The following is a 26,382-nucleotide window of genomic DNA, read 5'->3' on the forward strand; positions in this document are numbered from 1 at the left end:
AGATGTTGTTGTGACTGGCAGGCAGCGTGGTTTCCGTCTGAAACAGCTGGAAAAATAGTATTGTGGCAGTAACTTTTAGGGTTTTCCTATACATTTCCCTATGTAGTCCACTAACTGCTAGGTAATTCCTCTGAAATATGGGAATCCAGCACAGAACACAGGAACGCAAGTGCAATTAAAGTTATTTATTGTAGGTTTTCTTTTCTGGACTGACAAAGAGGGTTTCCCAGAGATCGATAACACGACACAATGTTATACACCATTTCACAACTAGTCCCTTGTCGCTTTATTAAGAACATAGTAATTTAAAAATATCTAAATATTTACATATTAATAAAACATATATACAGAAGATTGAGACATTTTTACCTAAATATGGAATGATTTTTTTTTCTTCTCTCTAATAAACCCTATAAAAAGATTTCTGAAGAAAGTCTGAACAGTAGTCACAGTAAGTAAACACAAATGCAATCTTCCAAATTTACAAAACGCTGATTCCGTTGCTGAAGGGTTACGATACAGACACGACGGACCGGTGCCCGCTGCCCAATGCAGGCAACTCCAAGCCGTGAAGGAAAGAAAGACTCAAATTTTAAGGTTTGCAGTGCACATTCGATCTATTCCACAGTTTCAGAGAGAACATGGTCATTCCTAAAAGTCCACGGTGGGTGGGTGGGGAAGGGCTGGGAGCCTGGTTTCTCAGGTGCCAAGAGAACAAACTGCTCCCCGTTGGCTTCAGCCTTATCTGTGGGCATTCGGTGACATCTGAGAAACAGGCTTTAGGATTGTTAAAAAAAGAGATTAAATATTTTGAAAACCATCCCACTCTGTAATAGCACTTCTGTTGAGACACTCAAAGGCCAAATAGTTTCCAAAGAAAAAAAGATGCACCTAAAATATACACAGGGAAAGGAAACACAACGGTAAAGGCTCTAGCAAGCTCTCCCTCCAATTGCAGGAAACACGCTCAAACTGCCTGGCGATCGATAGATGTTGCAGGTATGACCTTCTAGACTTTTTTCCCCAACATTTTTAAAGTGTATTCAGTGCTGATGAAAGGTGCAGAAGTGAAGCTTTGCATGGAGGGCCACGTACGATTTTACCTTAGCCCTGACCTGAAAGGACCGACCCTTTCAACGTCTAAGGGGGTAGTGCAATTTCTTGATCAAATCGCTCATCTTAATTGCTGAAATATCAATAGAGTGCCAGTCAAAAGGTGACTTTTTTTCTTTAAAATAGGTGAATATTGTCATCACGGGCTATGGCTGAAAAATCAGTGTGCAGACCCTCTTCCTGGAAATTGGCAAACTAACACATTTTGAGATGGAGGTGGTAGGGCAAGTTGGGGGGAAAACTGAGGGGAGAATGACCACCTCCAGCGATCTGCACTACAAAGATGCTCGAGAGCCATCCCACTAGGACCACGTAGGGGAAATTGAGGAATAGCTTCTCCTTGCTGTAATTAGGAAACAGGGCACTGCTGGGAAGAATCCTGCTTTATTTCCTGCTAAATCCAGCGAGGACTTTTTAATCACAGCTGCGTACGACTGGTCATTGGTACCACAGCAGCCAGGAAAGGACCAGAGGGTCTGCAGAAGCAAAGAGCTTCGCCACGTCAAATGGTCATTGAGCCCCTGGGGTTCCTGATGGATGGAGAGATGCCACCCTGGTCCCCAGGGATGGCATCACCCGACTGTGTGTATTCACCTCTGTGTGGCTTAAGACAAAACACTGCTGGCAAGCATACAATCATGTGGAAAAATACAGTCGTGGAGGAAAAACAAAGGCAAAAGAATGTCTTCAGAGTGGATACCCCGCTAATTAAATAATGCATTGGATATGAAGGGAAATCATCTTTAATTAAGATGAAGAACAGTGAAGCAATCTGGCAGTTTTGTTATTTGAGGTTACATGGAAAATGCATGAAACAACACAAACGTGAAGGGAAAATGGTATGGATGTCCATGTCTTGCGGTACGTTGAAGTTCTCACGCCGACCTTGCGGGAACATTATTCAAAGGAGAGGATGTTTCTATCCGCTAAGAACACTGATGCAGGATGTGAAATTCAAGCTGAAAAATCTGGGTTTGCGTCTATCAGATGATCTGTTGTGGTGTCGAAAAGGTTACCTGAAGGAAGAAAGAGTTTGGAGAAATCAGTTAAAAAAATGTAAAATCTAAGAAATCAGTAATTTGCAAAAAACCCAACAAAAACCATTTTAAATGATGGAAATTACATATTTGAGCTCTAACTTTAATTTGTGATGGGGCTGAACTGCTGGTGTGTACGCAGGCAGCGGCTGCAGAATTCCATTTAGAATAGAGCTCAACTGGCTAAAGAAAGCAAATTAAATAATTTTTTTTTTTTTAATACACAATTTGCCAGCAAAGTTTTTCCCACAACATATAGTGCACCCCACTTCAGATGTAAAGTGCTGCATTAGACTTCGGCACAAACTGCACTGCGATGCTCACCCCTTTGAAGTCACGGTTCTGAAGAAGTGAAAAAAGCACCACATGAATTTTAAACCTAGAGTACGGACTTTGGGATCTTCTTTGGAAAAAAAAAACCCACCACTCCACAGTAGTCTAAATGCATATGGGACAATATATATATAAAAAAAAAGGTGCGCGGTATGATTATATCCCATCTTTTCTAAAGCACTTTAAGAATGTGCTTTTTCTAAACAGAACAATGAAAGATGGACAGAAGAATTACAACTAGAGCAATAAGAACACAGGGCAAATAGGAGACAGACATCAATCAGCCTGAGAGGCAAATACAACCCAATGAAAAGGGAAGACTCGTACAATCATGCACTGAAAGGATAAAGATTTATATTACAATAAAGGATTTATATTTAAGGTTTTGAAAAGGTTTTTTTTTTTTTTGAAGTTTCGTTTTCTTGATATTGTATTTCAAGAGAAAAGGAGACAACCTATATAGAATTGGATCGTTGCTGTTTTCTTATCATCAGTTTCTTTACCAAGAGATTGCTCTCATCTTTTCACAAAGCTCTATCACCCCTGGACCTGAGGATTGGGATGTTAGTGTTTCGGCTTCTTTTAGGGATATCAAAATTCTTTCTCATCTTGAAATTAACCCCAGTGTGGAGAAACTATACAAACTCTCAGCACAGCTGTGGTCCAAAGCACAGATATAAGGAGGGCTCTCTCATGGTCCTGGGCTGCATATATCTTTCAAACGCAATTTTCAAGAGGAGGATTCAAGAAAAGGGTGTTGCAGCTGGCTTACATTTGTTTCCACATGCAGAACTTATGCGATTCCTTTTGGGTTTTTTTTTGGTGGTTTTTTTTTTAAACCACAAAATCCAGATGCTTTGTGTAAATTGTAGAGCAAAATAAGATGAGCCTTTTCACAATACCAACTTATATAGTAAGAGCCTAAAAGGTGCCACATCTTCATCCCGATAAAGATCTATCTCACAACTTCCAGGTTCCTGTATCACTGAGAAACTAATCAGTCTTTCCACTTAGTCCATGGTAATTACCCCCGGAGCTGTCTGATCTGTCTCAGCTCAGGTCTGGACACAGCCTTCAGCTTTTGGTAGGTGCAAAAGCTGGAACTGTGGAAGACCTGAGCTTTGATAACATTTGTTAAGAGACAATTCTTCTAGTATTTTCTTGAGATGTATCTGTCAATGCACCAAAGTTCCCAGCAAGTTTAACTGCCACAGTTCTTCCAATTTACTTTAAACACCGTTCAATCAACAGCTTTTAAAGCAAAGGCCCTCTTAGTGTTGAGGGTGATTTTAAAACAGGAGCATGATTTCTGCTCAGAAGTGCTAAAATATAATTGGGCAAAAATGTCTTCCTTAGTTTTATGAGCATGTACCAGCTCCATTTTTTTACAAGGCTTTTGAGTTCCAAAAGAGGGTTTTGAAAACAGAACACCCCGTGCTCTCCTCAAAGTCCAGGACTTTGCTAATTGTGGGCACAGAGGTTCAAACCCGGCTGTAGGCACCTATACCAATTAACTGCACTCAGAGCCCAGTCCTGCCAGCACCAAAGGAGAGACACCTCCAAACACGACCGCAGCTGATCTGACCTCCTCTCTGGAAGCAGCCCTCTTCCCACCAATGATGAAGAGAGCTGAGAGCATCCACACTTCTGACTGAGGTGTCTCAAATGAAGTGTCAGCCACAGGCTGTGATCTGAAAATGCGTAGGTTGAGGCATTTCAGTATCGATAGTCCATATATACCCACATCTTATTCATAATGTTGCCGGCACCATAGGCAGGACTGACTGAGCAGAAAAGGCAGATTAAAGGCATCTGAGTTTTCCCTTTTTTTTGCACCAACACTTACCGTTGATTCAACGTCGTTCACTCTGGGTGCTTTTGATTCACAAGTTTGTTCAATTCTTGAAAACCAAGAGAGCAACCATCTTTCATGAACAACTTCCATACCCCACCTTTTCTCCCCATCCAGTCTCCTGCAAGACCCCCCTCAAGCAATCCAGTTCGGTCTGGTTTTATTCTACCAACACACCAGGTTAACCACTGATCACAGAATCACAGAATCATTTGGGTTGGAAAAGACCCTTAAGATCACCGAGTCCAACCATAAACCTAGCGCTGCCAAGTCCACCACTAAACCATGTCCCCAAGCACCACATCTACACGTCTTTTAAATACCTCCAGGGATGGTGACTCAACCACTTCCCTGGGCAGCCTGTTCCAGTGCTTGACAACCCTTTCGGTGAAGAAATTGTTCTTAATATCCAATCTAAACCTCCCCTGGCGCAACTTGAGGCTGTGATTTATCTGATATTAGCAGTCACCTGCAACCGAGGCCCATTGCACCAGGCACTGTACAAACACACAGCCAGAGAGACTCTTCCCCAAAGATTTTTCAGGCTAAACAGAGAAGAAAGCTGAATAAATCGCATGAAGGCTCTCTTTAAAGAACCTGTCAGTAACACCCCTTTATAAAACCAGCTGTAGTAAGACAGGGAAAGACCTCTGTAAATGTTATATTCCACCTCTTTTGCAACACTCCTTGATAGAAAGCACCTATATTTTGGCTCTCTATCATAATTACTGTCATTATACTGCCTGTATATCACTTTAAATCATTTGCTTCCAAGAACAGTATGATATTACATGGATACATACTATAAAGAGGCACTCGCACACATGTAATAATGGGTGTGAGTCAACTGCTTGGCTTACAGCCTGCGAGCATCGTCTCCCCCACCAATGCAAACTGCAGCATGGTTTATTTAGGTGTCCTTCCACAGATAGTACGGAGAGGTATACATCGCAAAGGAAACATTTCAGCTCAAAAACTGTGCATGCATGGATGCTGGAAGGTGTAGGAGCAAGCAGACTGCAATGGTGATCTGCTGTGGAGCGGAAAGGGAGTCATGTTCTCTGCCACAAACATCTCGGCACACTCACTTCCATCAATGACGTACGATGCAAGTAGTAACTACAGAAACTGTGCTTGAAGAAAAGCACAGCAATCCAATAATTCTGCTCCTTAATACAATGACCAGAGCAATGAAAAGATAACACTATGTCGCATTAGCAACCTTTATGAGGGTCCTCTTGCAACGGAATTGCTTCCCTCCCTGATAAAAGAAACGAACAGGATGTCACTTGGAAGAGACCTTTCAAACCAGAGCTTCCTGCATCTATTATCACAACCATACCCTGAAATACTCAGCGGCTGGCCAAGAAAGCAGCACGGCAGCTCACAGTCAGCGTGTGCTCCCAGCCCCCACTGGGTCCATGCCAGAACAAGACTATAGCTGCTTGTCCTCCCAACTGCTTCGCTGGTCCTATTCCTTAGTAACTGCACGTGCTCCGACAGCGGGATTTCAACCGACAGCGCTCCACGGCTGGCAGCTGCTGCTCTGGCACACAGCAGCAGGTGTGTGAAAGCTCCTTCTCCAGCCCTTGCGCAAGAGAGATAAGGAAGCCCTTGCACAAGAGACAGATGCTGCGATGGTACTAGTACTCTCCCGTCCACCCCATAGCCTCCAGGTACCATGCCATGCGCTGAGCAACCCAGCATCAGCCCTGTCCTGTTCTTCACAGCAATAGCATCGCTGATCTCCAACCACCCTTTGTTGTTACACCTTAGGAATATGATAAAAATGAACCATAATCCATGACCCTATTTGTCTGCTCAAGATCTTCCCCCCTTTTAACTGGCTTTCAGGATAAGAGGCAGCATCTTGGTGAAATTACAGGGAAATGACTCTGTAATGCAGGGAAATGACCATCTCCCCAGACTCTGGCCCTACTGGATTTTCAGAGGATGGCAGCTCAGCTCCTACCATTAGGGCACCTATTGATGGACTGACTCTTAAGGAGAGGGTGCTTCAAATTTCAGTCTCAGCCTGTCTTGATTTCAACACTATGTGCAACAGGGTGCAAAAATCTTTTTTCCTAGTCCACACAGCTGCATAGCTAAGCAACTGTCAGGCTTTTAAGGCAGGGTGCCTGCACTTCAAGAAAAAGTAAACCAACGCTTAGCTACCATATAAGTATCTTTGCAATCCTTCTGTGAACCCAAGATATTATTGCTAATACCTTGGACAACTGAACAGATGCTACAATACAAATTACTGTGTTTGTCCCTTCCAATAACTCTGTTAAGAATTCAAAAAAACTCCCAGAAAAACCAGGGATGAGTGCAAGTCCCTGTCTGGCATAAGAAGGGTAACTTACTGGCCTTATTAGCTTAGCTGCTACCATGAACCTTGAATATGAAATAGAGGGAAATTGTAAGATTCTGATGCATTTGTTTTTTAATACAGGCCATTCAAAACTTAAGATAGCTGGGTCCTGTGTGCAATTACCTGACTGTATATGGCACGCCAGGATTATTGAAAACTGCTTCTGTGCCATAAATAAACAAACACACACATTGGAAGCTGATAAAAATTTTAATGCATTTTACCTGTTTGTAGTAGAGAAATGTCCGGCTTCTCATCACAGTCAGTTGCCTCTGCTGATTACAAATATAAACAAGAAATCTCATTACTTTTACTGAATACAGGAATGCGATTAAAAAGCTACATACTGTAGAGTGATTTTGCATTTTCTATCTACTTTCCTCAGCTGCAATTTGCTATTGCTCAGTTAAAAACTCACTGCTTGGAGGAAAAGGTCATATAATAAAAATGCAAACTTAGAAGAGGGAGTTGGGTATTAAGAAGCAGTTGTGCCAGCAATGGCACGGAGTAACACTTGCTCTTTTTAAGCTTTCAGGATATCCGGATGATAAAAGGAGTTGTGATCATTTGATAAAATCACGTAAGAAAAGTCCTCAGCAGTCCTTGGAGGAAGAGCCTCTGAGGCTGGTACTTCACCCTCCGACAGCTGCCATTATCCGATGCCTGGGGGAAAGGGCCCCCATTTCTACATCCATCCAAACTTCCCGTGACCACAGGCAAGTTCATTTTGCAGGGGACAGATTGACGAGGGCAAAATGTCTTCAAAGATGCAGGTGGGCACCCAGCGTAATTAAAAAAGCACGTAACCACTCAGGTACACAGGCAATTACAGTGTATGTATACACACGTGCTTTCAACCTACAGCTTATGCAAGATCATTTGACTTAATTTAGCCTGCGGTGAAGGAAGGCTAAAAGCCTAATTTGTTCATCTCGTATTTGCCAGAGGCCAAGGGTATGCATAAAGATAGCTAATTTGGCTCAGCAGATGTGCAGTGACTTGTTAGACTGCAGTACCCTGGAGTGTGCATGTGAACCCCGAGTAAGTTATAGGCATGTAACAGGAAATCGGTGCCTAACCTACACAAGCCCTATTCAAAATCCTATTACCTTTGTCTTTTGGCACTGCAGCATGATATTTAAGGCCTTTGAAACACAATGAGATCTTTCAGAGTGCTTCAGCAAACTAGGTGTGGTCCTAAAGGACCAGCCCGTTACATTGTACATGGTCAGTGTGGTGGATATACATCTACTCACACCCATTCATTGCACGATATCCATAGGGATCAAATCTGACCGAGGCTACAAATGCACTGAGCAACTTAGTTCAGCTCCCACTTGAAACTAAGCTAACTGTCCTGGTCATCTTTATCCCAGTTCTGTACACGAGGATGCTGAGTTGCTGCCTTTATGAGGATATCCTAAGAAGAACTAACCCAGCTGCTGATCTACATTAGTCTCCTTCCTCCAGCAACACCTGGCTATCCATCCCTTGACCAAGAGGTTGCTCTCTCTCCCCCACATGCATGGATGTCAGATTAGTTTTTAGCTATATGCTCTCTACTCAGTTCTGCAAAATTAATTGAACTAAAGAAAACAGAAGCAAACAAAAAACCCTAGTACTAAGCAGCTTTCCTCCCATGGAAGGTTTAAATGGAGAGCCCTGACAAGTACACGGCACAGACCTGCAAGTGACTCTGTGCCTTGAACCGATACCTTTTTCCACTTTCTGTGAGAAGGTGGCACACCGAGCAGAAACAAATTAAATGCTTGGTACAGCTTACTGTGAAAATCTTGAATTTTGGAAGGAACGGGTGGCTCAATAAATGGGAAGAGGTTACCTAGGCTGGTTTGAATCTGGACCAAACTCACAGCCATGGAAGGACTGGATGTGCAAGGAAGGAGACAGCACAGTGAAATGAGCAGCTGGGAAACAGCTAACAGGACATACACAGCTTAGAACACCTGGAGTGACAGTCTGAGGCCAACTTCTAGCTATGTTATGAACTACCCGCACCAAGCGATTTTGCGGCATGGCTACTCAGCATACAAGATGTGAAGCTGTAACTGGCCCCTTGGGTTGAAGGGACCCAAGCTGTGAAAATGGGAGAAGCCAGACATGAGTGCTGGCAATAGGCTGGAAAGCCTTCCCTCTATCTGCACCAAGGTTGGTGCCAACTAGGCTGTCCACTCAAGTCATAGGTTTTCTGGAAATCTCAGCAGCGACTCTTGAAGCAGCTCAAGAGCCATCGTTACCTTTCTGCCTAACTGCTCTTCTTACACCTACCTAAAACTCAGAGGAAGGCAGTAATACAGAAAGAAACAAATGGAAGCTAGGAAGTACCTTGCTTTCAGAAGATAAGGACTTGAGTCTCCAACTTTGCAGAACCAGCTTTGTTGGTAACGAAGTTACCTGGCCATTTTAATCTGGCACAGAACTGATAGATGAGGTCCAGCTCCCCACCAATTGTTCCATTCCTGTTCCTCTTGCCAGCACGAATGTTTAGACAGTCACCAAGATCAGATCTAGTTAAAAACAGACAACATCGCCACATGTTGGCGATGTGCCAGCGCCACGTCTGGCTTGTGCCCGCGCCAGAAATGGAGTGGGAGCACGGCAGATGCCCAGAGAGCCTACTCACTCTTCTCAGTAGCTGCCTGACTTTGTTTTATGAAACTGGATGCGTAACCGCGGCTCCAGGTGAAGTATGACACAAAGTCATGACAAACACCTCGACCTCCTAACATGGATGTAAACCACCAGCTTCTCGCATGTCATTCCAAGCAGGAAAGAAGCCTTGCCTTCGACAACCGCACCCAGAGACTGCCAGCCAAACTTTACATGTCTTGACCCAGCTTGCAAGACAAGGCAAGCAGGAATAGATCCTACTGTGGGAATTTGGGGCCTCTTTTCTGTCCTTTGTGTAGATAGAGCTCAGTAGCTCTTGCAAAACAATCCTAGTAGTTGTTTCCTTAGAATTTTTTTCTTTCCCCCCCAAAAAAAACTATTTAGCTTCTGATGTACGCGTTTGTCTGTTAAGTGTACACCTGCTGGTTTGCTCCTTGGACAGAAATACATGTATGCTCAGGGCTGGGAAGATGAATGCAGCAGTTACTCATTTTAATATTGCCATCTTTATCTAAGATACTGGCCACAAAAGTACCACATTAGACCCGCATCCTACGTCTTTCCTGGTCCTGTGTGTATTGCTAAGCAAAATATCAGCCTGATCAGGCTAAGCAAAAAATCTATCGCTAAGCAAAAAATCAGCCTGATCAGGGAACACATAGATGTTGTATCAAAAACAGAAACCAGGGAAATCAGAAGGATGAAGAGAAATAGAAAGCAAAAATACCCTCATACGAAACAATGGAAGCAGCATTTTGAACAAGGACGTGGGAGAAAAGGCGTATTTCCAGAAAAAAGGTAAGCATTTTTTCTTCCTTCGTTCCCACTATTTTACACTGCAACAAGGTAATGTTTATTTTAAACAACAATTCAAGGATGAAGCGTCATGGCAAGTAATTTATTTAAATTAATCCTGCCTGAAAAATTTCAGCATGTTTTCTAACATTGCCATATTTTCCTTTATGGAGTAGGGCAATCAAAACCTTCCAGGATACGCACAAGGCAATCACTTTGCATGAACAGCTCTTACCCCGTGTACTTCGGGAGTATTACTCATACAGTATCAGCTTTCCCGTCTATGCAATGGACAGCCGCTACAGAATAATGGCTTACAGGCTCTTCAAAACATAAAAAGGGAGGAAGAACTTACCGCCAGAGATGTGTGGCCCCTGACCTGCTGCTTATTAATGGATAGAGAGTTTAGTAATCAAAAGGCTTGGATGCTATGCCTGGCACAGAGGTGACATGAACAGCGAGTCAGTTCCTTCTGATTTTACTCGTTTTAAGATCTCTATGCTAATGGTCGACTGTCTCCCTCTGTGCTGCCACTGGCAAGGCCACCAGCCACCTACCCATATTCTCTTTCGCAGGGTGAAAAGACCACGCCGTGGGAAACCCGCCACCGTAAATTACAAGGCAATCTGCATCGTAATTCACGCTGCTTTAAGAGAGGAAACCTATGCACATGCCTTTTCCTTTGACTTCTTCCCTTCCAGGGCCACTTTGCATCCCATCCCAGCAGCCAAAAAGGTTTGGCTTCTCTGCTGGGAGAAGACAGATCTGGCACTATGAAGCCGTGCCCCAGTATGCTGTGCTGTTGGCATGAAATGGGACCAGTAGTCAAGGCTGAAGAATATTATCATACTCTTTAATTTTAATTATAACATCTGTTTGTAACATTAACCTCACAGTCTCTTCTCCCCTTTATGACAGCCAACTTGTGAAATTTTGAAAAGACTGAACAAGGCCAATAAAAATTTAATGGCAGTGACAGCTTTATTCTCAGATCTAACAAATAAAAAAACCTACCCAAGTCTCAGATCTCAGGCAATAATCTAAAAGAACTAAGAGAAAGCCAAAGCAAAATAAATAAATTAAAAAAAGTATATTTCCAGCTATGAAAAATATTGTCACTGATTCAGAACTTAAATGAATTTTTGTTTGGCTTAGGATAACAACCTTTCAAAATCTACACAGGGGAACTATTTTCTAGAAAGCAGAATTTTTAAGTGTTTTCTTGATTAGCTTTCCAAGTAGGGAGCTTTTCTGTCCCTAATTCTAGGAGATGAGCCAAACCTGATAAATAAGGTTGAAGCTGGGCAGCATCTATGATCCAGTGATCATGATTTCATTTAATTTGGAAACACTCAGGAGAGTACACCCTACAGAAAGAGGTACGAAAACCAGATCCACCCCACTCATTTGCTAGGATTCTCTGAAATTATTAATATCACTGAAAGCTAGAGCAGGATTTACGTTATCAGACTGAAATAATGTTTCACAGGATAAAGTGCAGAGGACTGCTCATGAATGCCGTGTCTTACTGCCTGGTTTGAAATGAAAAACTAATCAGAGGATGTACTAAATGGCTCAGGGGAAGGCAAGCAGGATGGAAAGCCTACCCCTCCTCTCTTAAATACTTCTGCTGTTAAAATTTAGCCCAACTCGGTGGTGACTAAAAAGTTGTCTTGTGGCTTCTGTAAAATAAATGGATCATCTTAAGTTTTCTCCATATAAAGCCTGCGCATTACGACAAACTAGAAACCCATGTAGATAAACCAGTGTGATCAGTGATCAGCCTGCAGCAGGGAGACACATTGGCTCAGGTGAATTTAGCTTAACACTGGCTCAGATTTGTTCTTTGGGCACCTCAGTCTACACCCACAAACTTAGCCAGCGTGTTTCAGTGAGCAAGCAGAGACAAAACTAAGAGAGAATGACCTGGGAGTATGGACATTGCGGACACCCGCTCGAAGGGCTCAGCCTCTGCTCCACTGGCCACACGCGGACTGGAAGAGCTCAAGAGCTCAGCTGGAAGAGTGATGAGTCCCATGTCTCAGCGGCTGCGATTCCTGTAGTTTTCAGATTCTTAAAAGCTAAGTTTTGCAACATGTAGTCCTGGGACACCTTCTCCCCATAGCAGATCAAACCTCCCTCCATGCCTGCCCTCCCCTCCTGTTTTGGTCTCTGTAAGTTACACACAGCTGTAACAATTTTTGTATCGCTTCACAATGAATAGTTAAAATGTGCACAGTTCCCACAGAACCAGTTTTATATCAGGATAAAGCTGCTGAGGGCTGTGAGACTATGCTAGCAAGCATCACAACATCCTTCCCTCGGTCCTACAGACCTCCCCAGGCATCTGCTAACAGCTATCGTTGGAAACAAAACATAGGACTAGATGGATCTGTCGCCTGATCAGCTCTATGTCCCTCATATCAGAAGCTCACGGTTGCAACGCACAAGTACTAACAAATCTTGTTCCAACAAGATGAAGATGTTACTGCAACCAGCTGTCTGCTCCCGCCTCTCTGCAGCTACCTACTGTTTTGCTCTCACAAAGGCTGTGGAAACTTCTCATTTGCTTCAGTGCAAGGTCAGGTTGGGTTAGCTTCAGCCACCAGTGAAGATGGTAGTGGACGGTAAGGTGCAGATGGCCACGCTGGTGTGTTCAATCACTCCTGCTAGACTGAAAAGAGCATGTCTGCCTGTGGTCTCGTCAGAAAGAAACTGGTGCACTTCAGGGAATGGCCAGTAAACTAAACAACACAAAAAAGAGCTTTTCTAACAATCTAGGTACTGTGTACTTTTTTGCAGCAAACAAACCTGAAGGGCTGCTAGTTACATTGCTGCTCACTACTCATCCACATACCGGTTAACGAGTTACCTTCCCTCTGCAGGCAGAGACAGATATTGGAGCCTATCTTATTCAGTCACACTATACTCAGCTTCACTTATTTTTCTTCATAGTCTTGCTAGCTTAGAGACAGTATCCTCTCCTTACGTTCTCCCATCCTGAGACAGGACCAGAGATGGAGGTGGCCCCATTTGAAAGGCAAAAGCTGAACGTCACTGTCATTTTAATTAATATCCTGCAGAGGCACGAAGAAAAGCAAATAAAAAAGGATGAAAGAAAATAAAAATCAAAACAAAATTAGGTCAATCCTCTTTCCCGAGGGATCTTCTGCAGACAGCCCAAGGACCCTCTGCTCCCACACCCTGCACTGCACTTTTCACCTTATCGAAGCCTGGCATCCCACTTCCACCCTCCTGTCCTGGGGGGGGGACAGGCAGCCTTGGAAGGGGCAGAAAGCAGTCCTGTTGTACAACACCACTAATCTGACGCTGTCTTTAGCAAGATTATCTTGTATCCCTCTCTCCTCCCTCCCCCAACGTGCACAAGAAACCCTTTTTAAGGCTAGTGCTGGTTTGCTTCTCTACTCAGGGAAGCTTATGCTACTGAATAATCTGCACTTTTTTCCTCCCCCTGTGTTATTTCTGTCTCTGGGTGTTTCTCATTTTCTTCAGTCTTACGCCTTTCCCTCCTGGCATTAATAACATTGTGGAGAATTATTTCAGACGCCAGTCTAAGTGTGTGTTTCAGAGACGCAGCTTTGGACAGAAAACGTTGGCTCTCTGAGACAGGGAGCTGGAGAGGACATCTCCTGCGGTCTCGCTCACCCCCCCGTAGCCATGGGGACCACCAGCATCCCCTGCGGAGCCATCAGGTTTCCCATCCCATCAACCCGCGGATGCTAACAGGCATTAGTTGTGGTGATGGGCAGAAGGGAAGAGGGGAAACGGCAGGCAGCTAAATATGGTAACGGTGAAGGACTGTGTTTAGGACGTTGGCACAAGTGATGTGCCTCAGAAAACGGTGTCAGATGCTCTAAGGGAGAGATGGGCAAGAAATACGACCACGAGAGCGCCTTAAGAAAACACTAGGATGAGGAAGAGTAAGTGAAGCCTTGTATGAAGAAAGCCCCTTGTTAGGATAGGAGGCATGAAGATGGGAAGGAGACTATTTAAGGTTTATAAAGTAATTACACGTCTCTTAATCAGTGATATTGCTTTCCCATGAATTCTACCGGGGATTTCGAGACTGCACGTTGCTGTTCGTCGCTGGAGCTGAGAGCTCGCCAGCTGCGTGCTGTCGGGGTGAAAGCTTAGCGCTGAGCCTTCACCGCAGGCTGGTCCTAGCCCCAAGCATGCAGGTTATCCCAGACCAAGCTGAGCAACTTTGCTGCAAAACCCTACCTACATTACCTGTTACTCACGGCAAGCTCCCTCCCATGTATTGCAGAACCTTGCTGGCACAATCAGGGTGGGTGGGGTTTTTTTTGCTGCAGTGATGCTGATTCTTTCACAAGGAATGTGAGAAAGCCCATCTATCCTTCTAGACACATACAGTTCAGAAGGAAAGATCATTTGGGTTATGCCTTAACAGTACCGTGACTGGCTTGTCAGACCAAGTAACACTGAATTAAAAAACTTCTACTTGCAACCCTGGTTGAATCAGCTAGTTTAGGACTCAGATTTCATCAAACACTGGGAAGAAGAGTTTGGGTGCTAACGGAAAGGGGTTAGAGACAACACTGGAGAAAGACTCAAAGTCAACTTGGCTGCAAAGACAGCTCCTAAACTTGCTACCATACCAAACATAAGGAAACACCGTACTTTACACAGAAGCCTGCTAAAATCTTAGAGGTCTAATCTTCATAGAGTGAACGTGTGCAACTCTACAGTCAACAAGAAAAACACTTCTGTGGATACAAAGGCTCTAAGCTTTTAATCTTACACTCACATGTTTTTCCTTATATTTTTATACATACCTGAGCCTCTTTTTAATCGTCTTCTTGCAAGTTTAATTTGATCCTGAAGAATCTGGACCCAGTCCCTAGGACCAGGAAGTTTATCCACATGGTTAGCAGTGCAGTATTTTTCTGTAAAGACTGAAATAAAAAGACACCATCTTTTTGAAATGTGCCACCAGAATGGAGAAGAGGAGACTGGAGAGGATTACAAACAAAATATATCAAATTATCCATTTATCAAAAAGCATTTAAATGGCCAAATCTAGGATTGTGAGAACAGACTCCAACTCAACATTTCACAAGTTTATCGGTCAGAAATCATTTGTGTGTATAAATATCACAGTAATACCGTAGTTACTACTTATAAAAGCCTATCCCAGAGAAACGGTCTGCACCTGACGTCTTCCATTCAAGAATTTCACACAAAAACATCACAGAAAAATAACAGTGTACTTTGAACTGAGTCTCCAGATGTGGCAGGCACCTATAAATGCTGCCTTCCATATGGTACAAGTAGAGAGCTGAAGCTCTGGTCATTTGGTGGCCTCTTGGTCAGGTTCCTAAGGCTGCAGGCAAACTGATAAAAGATAGAAGTCCTACCACTGCGGAAATCTCTACAGTTCTCATACTGCCAAACCAGATGGAATAGAATTTTTATAAAGCTACTAAAAAAAAAGCCATTACTAAGAAAAAAGATGTATCCTACAGGTCCAATTTTATATTTTGTAAAAATGGTACATAGAGGGTCAACATTATCTTTAATTCCATATTTACAGCAAACCTAGCAATGTTATACCAAAAATACAAAACTATAAATTGAGTGAAACTGATGCAATTGATTTTCATCATGCAACTGAGAGGTGTGCAAAAAATACAGAAGAGCAGAAATAGAAAAAATATTATTACTGCTACTATTGCTATTGTAGTCTTGGCCAGAGCTCTCAGAGCCCAGTGTCCAATTATGACCGGCAAACAAAAAAAGAAAGCTGGTCCCAGCTCAAGGAATTTGTAATCCTTGAGAATAAATGTCACATGAATGGGATGGGGAAGCACACAACAAAAAATGACAATTTCGGTATTCTTATACACATGCTTTTGAAACAGCACTAACCGGTAAGTATAAAGGCACTGAAAGTAATCACACCCTCCAAACTTTTTCTATGTTAACAACTTCACAAAACCATTGCATGAAAGGCATTAGCAATACCTTCCTCTGTAGTCTGATCAGCAAGAACATCAGACCAACTCTGAGGGCTTCCCAGAGAAGTCAACACAGCCCCACACATTGCCAGTGTCCAATTTGCAACAATTACGGTCTCTCTGAAGGTAGAAATAATCTTTCCCTTCTGAATACATACAGTACCTGACACAATGGGAACCTGATCAACGACTGAGGGCCTGGGGACAATCTGTGACACCAGGCTGTACCCAGGCCATCCACTGCAGGTGCTTCCTGTGGGAATTACGACTACTGCCCATCATTGCCTGCACAGGAAGCCAGAGTCCGTCAGCCTTGGAGAGCAAATATGTTAACTTGCTTCTCTTCTCTAACTTGCTTGTTCTTCTCTTGAATGAAAGTCAAAATAGCTTTGATTGCTCAATGTGTGGTTAGGGAAACACCAACGTGGGCAAAAAAGAATGGGAATGCAATAGGAAGGAGGCAGGAGAAGTGGGACCTCCCCTTTCTAGTCCACCTGAGCTGTACAATGCTAACAACCCCCTATATCATAGAATCACAGAATGGTTTGGGTTGGAAGGGCCCCTTGAAGATCATCTAGTCCAACCTCCCTGCCATGGGCAAGGATATCTTGCACTACATCAGGTTGCTGAAAGCCCCATCCAACCTGGCCTTGAACACTTTCAGGGATGGGGCATCCACAGGTCCTCTGGGCAACCTGTGCCAGTGTCTCACCACCCTCATTGTAAAAAAAAAAGTCTTCATTATGTCCAATCTAACCCTACCCTCTTTCAGTTTAAAACCACTGCCCCTTGTCCTGTCACTACAGGCCCCGGTAAAAACTCTCCCTCCATCTTTCTTATAAGCCCCCTTTAAGCACTGAAAGGCTGCAGTAAGGTCTCCCCAGAGCTTTCCCTTCTCCAGGCTGAACAGCCCCAACTCTCTCAGCCTTTCGTCATAGGGAGAGGTGTTCCATCCGTCTGACCATTTTTGTGGCCTCCTCTGGACCCGCTCCAACAGGTCCATGTCTTTGCTGTGCTGAGGCCTCCAGAGCTGGACGCAGCACTGCAGGTGGGGTCTCACCAGAGCAGAGTAGAGGGGCAGAATCCCCTCCCTGACCTGCTGGCCACGCTTCTTGTGATGCAGCCCAGCATACGGTTGGCCTTCTGGGCTGCGAGCGCACATTGTCGGCTCATGTCCAGCTTTTCATCCACCAGTACCCTCAAGTCCTTCTCTGCAGGGCTGCTCTCAATCCATTCATGCCCCAGCCTGTATTGATACTGGGGGTTGCCCCAACCCAGGTGCAGGACCTTGCACTTGGCCTTCTTGAACCTCATGAGGTTCACATGGGCCCACTCCTCAAGCCTGTCAAGGTCCCTCTGGATGGCATCCCTTCTCTCCAGCAAATCAACTGCGCCACTCAGCTTGGTGTCACCCACAAACCTGTTAAGGGTCCACTCAATCCCACTGTCTGTATCATTGATGAAGATATGAAATAGTATTGGTCCCAGTACAGACCCCTGAAGGACACATCACACATACATCTGAACACAGTTCATTGACTTCTTCTGCAGGGAAGGACTTCACTGGCTGGATTTCTAGTCAATGACATAAAGGAAAAATAACCACTTCTGATCTCTTTTTTTCTTTTTTCCCCCAGTTCTGAGTGAAAGATTGATGCAACTCACAAGGGAAACTGATTGCCCAGGAGAAACACTGCAACTGATTCAACAAGTGCCACTGAATACCCAAAGTCAAAAGAGAGAATTTCTCCCTGGCTAATCATCCTGCTGCAGAAGCGTTAAATTACTTGTAAGGACGGCAGTTAAAATGTTTTCAGACAGGAAGAGTGATTTTGAAGCAAACAGTCCCTCCTTTAAGTTCTCTGCTCATTTCTGTCATGAATGTAGCCTTTTCTCCGCTTTTGTATCTCTGTCATGGAAAAGGACTAGAAGTGCCACTAAAGGATATCTGTGCACGTGGTAGAGGAATGTCCTAATGATCATAATGCAAACAACACAATGTTGTTCTTGTGGAGATTTCATACTGGCTCAGTTATTTCTTGGAATAAATGAAACCACAGTGCCTGACAGCCCAGCTCTTTAGAGGGAAGAAGGGTTCTATTGGAGCCAGGCTGAGTAAAGATCCACAGGACATCAGCCCTTGGCATCTTATTCCACCACAGCTTTTAGGGATGGGCTCCCCTATCAGGGATCACGCACTAGCACTTGGGCAATACTGTAAATGCCAATAAAGATCACTGTTACTACAGCGGTACCTAGTAGTACCATCACAGATGAAATTTATCTGTTGGAACTACACCTCCCTCCTTTCTTCCCCCTGGACTCAAGGGAAGAGGTTAAACCAAGCTTCAGAATTTGCTCCGGTAATATGAGCTTAGCTACTGAGAAACGTTGCTCTCTGCAGTGGGTAATGACTGCTATCTTAATAGTGCTGCTGCATCTACTGAAAAACATTTATTTTATCACAGGGCTGTTCAAATTAGAGGTTGGGTTTTTTTTTTAATAATTTTGAACTCCTTTTTTCTTCCATTTAACTTATTTATTAAAGCTTTTTAGGAAGAACAAGATACAGATGGAGTGAATTCAACTTTGGATTTTTGCAGATTATTGAGCTCAAGAAAAGAAGGTATAAAAAAGTGTTTGTGATTGAAACCTAATTGTTATAAGAAAGTCTGCCAGAAACTCTGTAAGATGTATTAGGACTATGACATAGCCACAACATATACTTATCGCAGAATCGCACAGGTTGAAAGGGTCCTCTGGAGGTCTCCATGTCCAGCCTGCTGCTCAAAGCATGGCCAACTAGATCATGATGCTCTGAACTGCGACCGGTCAAGTTTTGAATATTTCCAGGGATGGAGATCCTGCAGCCCGTCTGAGCCCCTATTCCACTGTTCAATCACCCTTTATGTTGAAAAAGCTTTTCCTTATATCACGTTGAAATCTTCCATGTGTCCAACGCCTCTTGTGCCTCTGAGAAAAGTCTGACTCCATCTTCTCTACACCATCCCATTAGGTAGTTGTGGACAGCAATAAGGTTTCTCCTGAATCTCCTTCTCTCCAGTTCTCTCAGCCTCTCCTCACATGTCACTTCACATACATACTTCACCACTTACCTGCCTCAGTACCATAAGGCTTGGTGGCCCTACGCTGGACTCACTCCAGTATGTCGATGTCTTTCTTGCATGGGGAGGGGGGACCAAAAGTGGACACAGAGGTGGTTGGAAAAGGTTCCCCTGCCTCCTTTTGCTGCCAATGTACTTACAGAAGCTCTTCTCATTGCCTTGTGTCTCCCAGGTTAGTAATCTGTATCTCAGGAGGAGTCACAGCCTCTAAAATAAGCTCTACTTTGCAACACAGCCCGTCTTTTGGTAACTTGGGTATTTTCCCCACTATATCAAATTTCAAAATAATAGAATCCCGTTCAGAATCTCTGGCCTAATACTAGCTCTTTATATGTTGCAATCACAGAGTTTGAAGGTACACGTGTTCTTCTGGAAGCAAGAAAGCAGTGATCACTAAGAAAAAACACTCAGCACAGGATCCTCACACCGACTAAGAAATTTACTTCCACAAGAGAAGGACCACCACAGTTCTTAGGAGGATCAAACTCGTCTCAGTCCCAGTATTATCTTCCTCCATCTCTCCCCAATCCAGCCATCAACTACTAAACTATTTACAGAGCAGACACAGTCAGATGCAGTGCAAGCCTCAGAATTTTGATTGAAGAGGATCAGTTACGCTGTCATTATGTTTTCAAGATTTCTTTGTATCTCTGATATCCGGGAAAAAAAAAAAATTATCTTATACGAACATTGACATTCTAACCTTAGAGCCTGACTTCAGAAACCAGGATCATTGGCTTAAAATTAACACAAGCTATCCCCGCAGAAGCTATTTTTAACAAGTGAATGAAAGGGAATAAAAATAAGACTGCATATTTTAATAGACCTAACACACGTCAGAAGTTCTAATCCCCTTACACTCTCTTTAGCTGAGAATATGTTCTAATTACACATATGAAAGAAAGCAAAAACCATACCTTTTATTGCACCCACAATATTTTGGTCTAGTCCTTTCCGGTTGTCATTGAGCCCTCTTTTCCTTTTGCCATTTGGTAAAGAGTTAGCCAAAGTCTTGTCATCAAAAAATGCACAGACCAGCTTCCTAAAGAGCAGACTTCCTGAGCGAGTATAGTTTGATAATATAGAGTCCAGCTGAGATTTCGGCATGAAGACGTCAAAGCCTTCTGCAAGTTGCACTTCTGGCTACCAAAAGAATACAAATGTTTTAATTAAAAGAGCATTCAAATGCATTATTTTACTTCAATCATGCATCTGGTGAGACTCTACAATCACTTAATCAAACCATGAATCTTTTCCCAGCTATTCAGTACCACAGCAGCCTACTTCATTGAAATCAAACCCCATCAGTGAATAAGCACCTTAAAAGGCAAATCAAATAATCATACTCATGTCTAGCCACTGTAATAGTTAACAATTACTGACATTATTTCTAGGCGTACAGCTAACAAAAAGAAAAGAGGTACCTTTCAATATTGGATAATAACGACAAACCAGAGGATCATCCCAGAGCAGTACTCCTATGTGAAGCTTTTTGGACATTTATCTACCCGTTTTATGGACTTGTTTCACTGCTAAATGATGTGAACAAGCGTGCTGTGGGGCAACCAGGCATTTCCAAGAAGGGCAACTGCAGGGCTACCAGCCCGTTCCACGTGGCTTCCCAAGAGGGCTTCCAGCACAGATACGGCCCATATGAGTAGAAACAGATGATGAGTTTGAGGTTGCCCTCAGAGCCAGCACTTGCTGATCATCCATTTCTCCCTCCTTTTCATATTCCCAAAATGCATTGTTAGAACAGGATGACATTAGGTAGACAGCTTATTTCAGCACAAAAAAACTCAGTGGTAAATCACAGGGATTCACATGACTGCTAGAAAGTGAGATGGAGAGGAAGAAGAGGGAACAAAATCATCCTGTATTTCACAAGTCTCATCTCAAGTACATTGTGGGCCAAAGCAGACAAAAGGCCTTCAAGGAAGTCCTCTTACTAAGAGTCTTTTTGCTGCCCCTGTCTGTACATATCAGAAATTACACAAACAATATTTGCAGTATTTTCTTCTGTGACTGCCACACAGTGCTTACACAAGATGTCTGTATAGAATAATTATATATCTAGAATGAAGATACATCATGAATAAAATAACATTTTTAAGATATTATCTGGAAGTTGGCAAGGGGGGCAAAAAATCAGTGGTCATGATGTGAGAAAATAAGCTAACATTACAGCTTTGCTCCTAATAACTTGCTCTTTTTTTCCCCCTACATGAAAATATATCCACCAGTGATGGTGCATTTTCAAAGATGTTTACAGAGCAAGAGCAAATGCCATCTCCCATCAAATCACCTGCAAACGTCTTGAGTCTAGACAGAAGAAAGGGCTGCCAATCTCAGAAGGATTTGGCTGTGTAACTCTTTTCCCATGGATTTTTAAAAATCAGTATCAAGAGAGTTACAGCAAGCAGAATATTTTCAAAGCATATACTATCATTAGATATGCATGTGCATTGTATGATAAAACTGAAGATTACAATGCTTTGGGAAGCCAGCATGAAGAATCTTAAAATATGTAGATAGTAATAAAAAAAAAAATCTAAAAAGCACATAAGTTTCTCAGCTTGTTCTGGATGAAAAGTTGTTTTTTACCTTGAGAACTTTCAAAATGCTGGATCCAGCAAAACAGTCAGAGTTACTCTATTTGACATTTGACAATCTTCTGATGTAGGTGGGTTTTTAATATGTTACTTCTAAACTTTCTGGTGACAGAAAAGATTTTGAAGAGTAAATAAACGTGGGCCAAGTTTATAACTTGGGAAAAATTCTACTTCATGTTAATCAAAAACCAGAATGTAGTTGTCACGGTGATGAAGGTATTCTGTCCTACTATCTTACTTGGGTCTTGGGTCTTATGATAGCAATCTAAGATGACCTCGATGATACAAGATGCCTAGGGCAGACAAATCATCTTCACTGATACAGCTGTAAAATACATTTCAAACCTTACCAGTGCACCAGCGTGGAGGAGTCAATATTATTTTAGTTTTGACTATTTTATTCTTAATATAGGAATCAATTTGTATATCAGTGAAATAATTTGAAGGCAAAACGCTGATTTATTCTTGCTTTCCTTTAGTAGTAAACTATTCTTCAGTCAAAGACAATCAGTACCTAATTGAACTTTGTGATCACTTTGCGATTTCTCAAAAGGAAAAGCATTTGTTAGTAGATAATGATCACGGCATAAGGAACTGGTGGGTAAACTATTAGTGTACAATAAAATAAATAAGACCTGAATGCCAAAGGCTTTTGCTGTGCTAAAATTAACAGGCAGCGAATTAGATTTAATCCTAGACATTTTAGTAGGTTGTACTACATAGATTAGAAATGATTAGGTTATAAATGAAATACTATAACAGTAAAACAAACACAAGAAAGTTTAACTAAGAGTAACAGATCATTACATTTAAAAAGCAGGTTCTCTGATTCATGGACCAGATTAAGAGTTGGTCTCACAAAGACTTTTTCCACCTCCATAAGTAGCAGGACTTCATCTCAGCAAATCTGAACTAATTGCACCCGTTTCAGTAGCTCCAGTTTTATACACGTTAAACTGAGAGTTTTCTTAAAGTTCAATAAATGTTGGCAAAATAACAGCAGCGGCAGTCCTGGCGTGTGACAGGGCACACACTACAGGCAACCCGTGCAATATTCTCAAGGGAACATCTATTTATGGTGCTGTGTAAAATGTCTTTCACTTTTTTCAGGGACTCAGACACGCTGGTTGTGAACACACTAGAGATGCTTATGAATAAATAGAAAAAGATAATACTGCCATTCATTCTGAAAGAAGTGACTTTCTTTAGCCTTCTCAAAATGTTTAAGGTCACATTTTATTTTTGCTGTTAAATATATCTATTTTCAGAACTCAACTGTTTTCTTTCCAAAGATAAAACAAAATCAATTTATTTGTCTTGGGGTTCTGGCTCTGTAAATTTAGTCAAACAACTACTGTGGCAAGCAGGGGCCAAAGCATGGGAGGGCAGATGAGGACCTGATTTATGAGCCACATGTTTTCTCTTCTTTTTTTTCTTAGGTCAAATTGGCACCTAAGAAGAATTGTGTCCAGCGATGGAACACATTCATAAAGCCAAATTAAATTCCATCACAAGTACAAAACTGTTTTCAAAACCGTGTTTCAAGCTGAAAAGAGTGCCACAAGCAAAGAAAAATTATAAGCACAAATTGCGTAGTGGAGATAAATTACCAGTCCCTCCCCAAACCATTCCCTCAAACGTTATTAAGCATAATACCACAGAACGAAAACCTCTGAAAAAGCATCAAACTAGTTACTCTGTATCACTACACTAACTCTGTGGCATGAGACTGCAATCTAATTAGCGGTGTGGCTTGCATCTATATAACTGAATTATCATGACTGCTCTTTTTTATTATTAGTTCCCACTTCCAGAAAGGTAGAATATTATCTGCTGCATTGTTTTCATTTACGCTTATTGATACTGAATTTAATTATGTTTTCCTAGCTTATAGTACTTAGGAAATTGGAAGCTGCCTGCTCAAAATTAAAAATATATTAGAGAAATTAATGATCAGTTTACTCATCAGTGAACTGTTTCAGATGACATCTATTTGGTCATTAAACAAAGCCAATCAGCCACCAGATACATGACATTTCTATCAATGCGTACATGTTACATGAATCAAGAAAATATGCTTATTGCAATTTTACATCCAAAAAGTACGTATTTTTAGAGCGGCAAATTTTGCCCCCTTTAGTCACGCTGACATCATCAACAGTGTCAAGGCCATCATCCAGCACCCACAGCGATGAAGACCAAATGACACGATTCAGCAAAGACTGAGGTATGAACTTCATAGAGGTGAGGAGTCCCCTGAAGCCAGTGGGACCAGCCAGGCATGAAACATGGCACATAAATACATCTTGGCAGGATAAGCGCATACGTGTGGACTACGTGCGCTCATCAGCAAATGACAGGGTTGTGAACGGTTTATACACGCAGCACTTTTCACGGCTCCTGATCTCACGGTGGCTCTTGGCAACAGGAGAGATGCAGAACAAGTTTCCACTGCAAGCTCAAACAACAGGCAGCCTTGAACTCAAGGGAGAACTACATGCTCATGGAAGTTGAAAAAAAAACCCCAAACCTTTGTAATCGGCACTCCCCACGTCTAACCCTACTGTCTCCATTCAACCCTACCCAAGATTTGCTTGTTTATTCTAACAAGAAGAGGGAACACAGTCAAGCTGACTTGAGCATTGATTCTCCTGAATGAGTTAGTGCTTTAAAACCCTGTGATCCTGTGTATTAAAATATTAACTTACATCTGATGAAGCTGATTCAAGGATAATTCCAAATCCTGAAACAGGGGTTTCTGGTTTTAGGGGGGGTTCAACTGCTTGCAGACTCGATCGTTCCGAGTTTGCTGACAGCTTCTTTTCGTTCTCTGCAGTGTTGGGTTTCTTATTCATGGTAATTGGTTCAACAGTTTTGAGGGGCAGTTTTTTCTTTTTATTTCTCTTTCTTGATATTGTTGACTTTTGCGTGCAAATCAGAGGAACAGGAGGCTGCTGTCTGTTTTGAGTCCCAACTGAATGAAAGAAAGTAATGAATTAAATTTATAGAAAAAAGCACATGTATAACCACAAAGATGCACCATTAAACTACCAGCATACTGAACTTCTCTTCTGGATAAGTAGTATGGTTTTCAGGGCTGTCTGTGCATGTGAAACAGTTACATTTTATCACCTTTGCATAATTTTCCAATCTGTACAATAGGGATAATGACACTGAGCTCCACTGTGAGGTTTTTCAAGACATACTGATGAATAGTGTTTTAGGAAAATTAGGAATATGTGGTTCTTTTTCCTAGTGACCACTGGATGGTTGGTGACACAAAGGACTTAAGCAATGATTAATCTGTATACCCTCTTGAATGACTGAGAATCTCATTGTCTTTGAGCATCTTTTCCTGATAAAGTAAGACAATACAAGTACTAATGCAATTACAGTTATTTTTATGAATGTAGTCACCAAGTTAATTAGCTCAGCAAGAACATTTCAAGTACCATTATGTCAAGAATGAGTGAAAACACTACTCAGTAGTTTAATTTCTGGGGAAAAAAAGTATCCCAAGGTTGCATCAGTTTGTTTTGCTCATACACAGAAACTGACAGTTCATGTGTTACCTCTGAAATCTAAGAGACCATATACTGTATTTATCAATATTTTGCATTTTCCAGTATGCACAATCATTTGTACAAACTAAGGCACCAATCCTGAACCTGTATCAATGTGAGTGACTCCTCCAGCAGAATGCTATGCAGATACAATTATATGTCTGCAAGAATTGGTAAGATCAAGGTCAGAACAAAAAGAGCCAAAAGTGCTACACATGCAAATCAAACTCATTCGAGTTATGAGTGAACTACAAATAGTCCTCATCTACAAGGCCTGAGGAAAAAAACAAACCTCAGAATACTGTTTATTAAAAGATTTCTAGGATATTTCTTTTCTGGCAAGGATTTACAAGTCTGTAATTTGTAGTTTATCATTTAGACAGAAGGGTGTTTGAATACTAAAATAAGTTATTACACTTTCACTTATATGTTTGCATTTCAGAATTTTTTCTTTTAGCAATAAAAATGCCAAATGATTTTTTTTTTCTCTGCAAAACCATCATTTCATGCCTACCAGAAAATATGAACTATTCTCAGGCCTCTTCATCAAGAGATTCACTAATTAACAAGGTACTTATACTGTAGATACATAATAAATAAGAAATATTCCTGCTATTGAGAAGCCAGCTCTTCTGGCATAAACCCTAGTTCTGTACCTCTCATCCACAAGCCATTTTTAATCATGCACGTAATTTCAATGAAATCAGTGCAACTGCGTAAAGAATTCCCTGCCCCAGCAAAGATTGTAAAACTGGGCCTTCACGCGCTTCTCTGTAAATTGATGACTTTTTAAAAAGCATTTTTATGTATATCAACGGATATTACAAAACTTGTCTGATCCTTTCTGATCCTCACTCAAGCATTATACGCCATGGAGACAAGTTCAGCTACCCCTTCGCTCCACCCATATTTCAGTTAATTACTCAACACTCCCTTTTCTTACAGAGGTCT

General features: G+C 42.1%; 1 protein-coding gene across 4 annotated transcripts in view; it reads right to left on the reverse strand.

Moving 5' to 3' along the window:
* Window positions 1–1,840: 1,840 nt before the first annotated feature.
* The window catches only part of BEND7 (BEN domain containing 7), a 45,445-nt gene continuing 20,903 nt past the window's right edge, over window positions 1,841–26,382 (reverse strand). The window contains exons 5-9 of one of the 4 annotated variants that reach the window (XM_075525834.1): window positions 24,577–24,842; window positions 20,174–20,399; window positions 14,950–15,069; window positions 6,934–6,984; window positions 1,841–2,129 (exon numbers count right to left, since the gene is read on the reverse strand). In XM_075525834.1, coding sequence (XP_075381949.1) covers window positions 2,068–2,129; window positions 6,934–6,984; window positions 14,950–15,069; window positions 20,174–20,399; window positions 24,577–24,842 — 725 coding nt within the window. In that variant the 3' untranslated portion in view covers window positions 1,841–2,067. Of the gene's footprint in view, window positions 2,130–6,933; window positions 6,985–14,949; window positions 15,070–18,733; window positions 19,626–20,173; window positions 20,400–24,576; window positions 24,843–26,382 lie in introns of those variants that run through there. The other 3 variants (XM_075525916.1, XM_075526006.1, XM_075526082.1) reach the window with 3 other exon arrangements.

Source organism: Mycteria americana, chromosome 1 (assembly GCF_035582795.1).
Source record: "Mycteria americana isolate JAX WOST 10 ecotype Jacksonville Zoo and Gardens chromosome 1, USCA_MyAme_1.0, whole genome shotgun sequence".
In the NCBI taxonomy this organism is placed as follows: Eukaryota; Metazoa; Chordata; class Aves; order Ciconiiformes; family Ciconiidae; genus Mycteria; species Mycteria americana.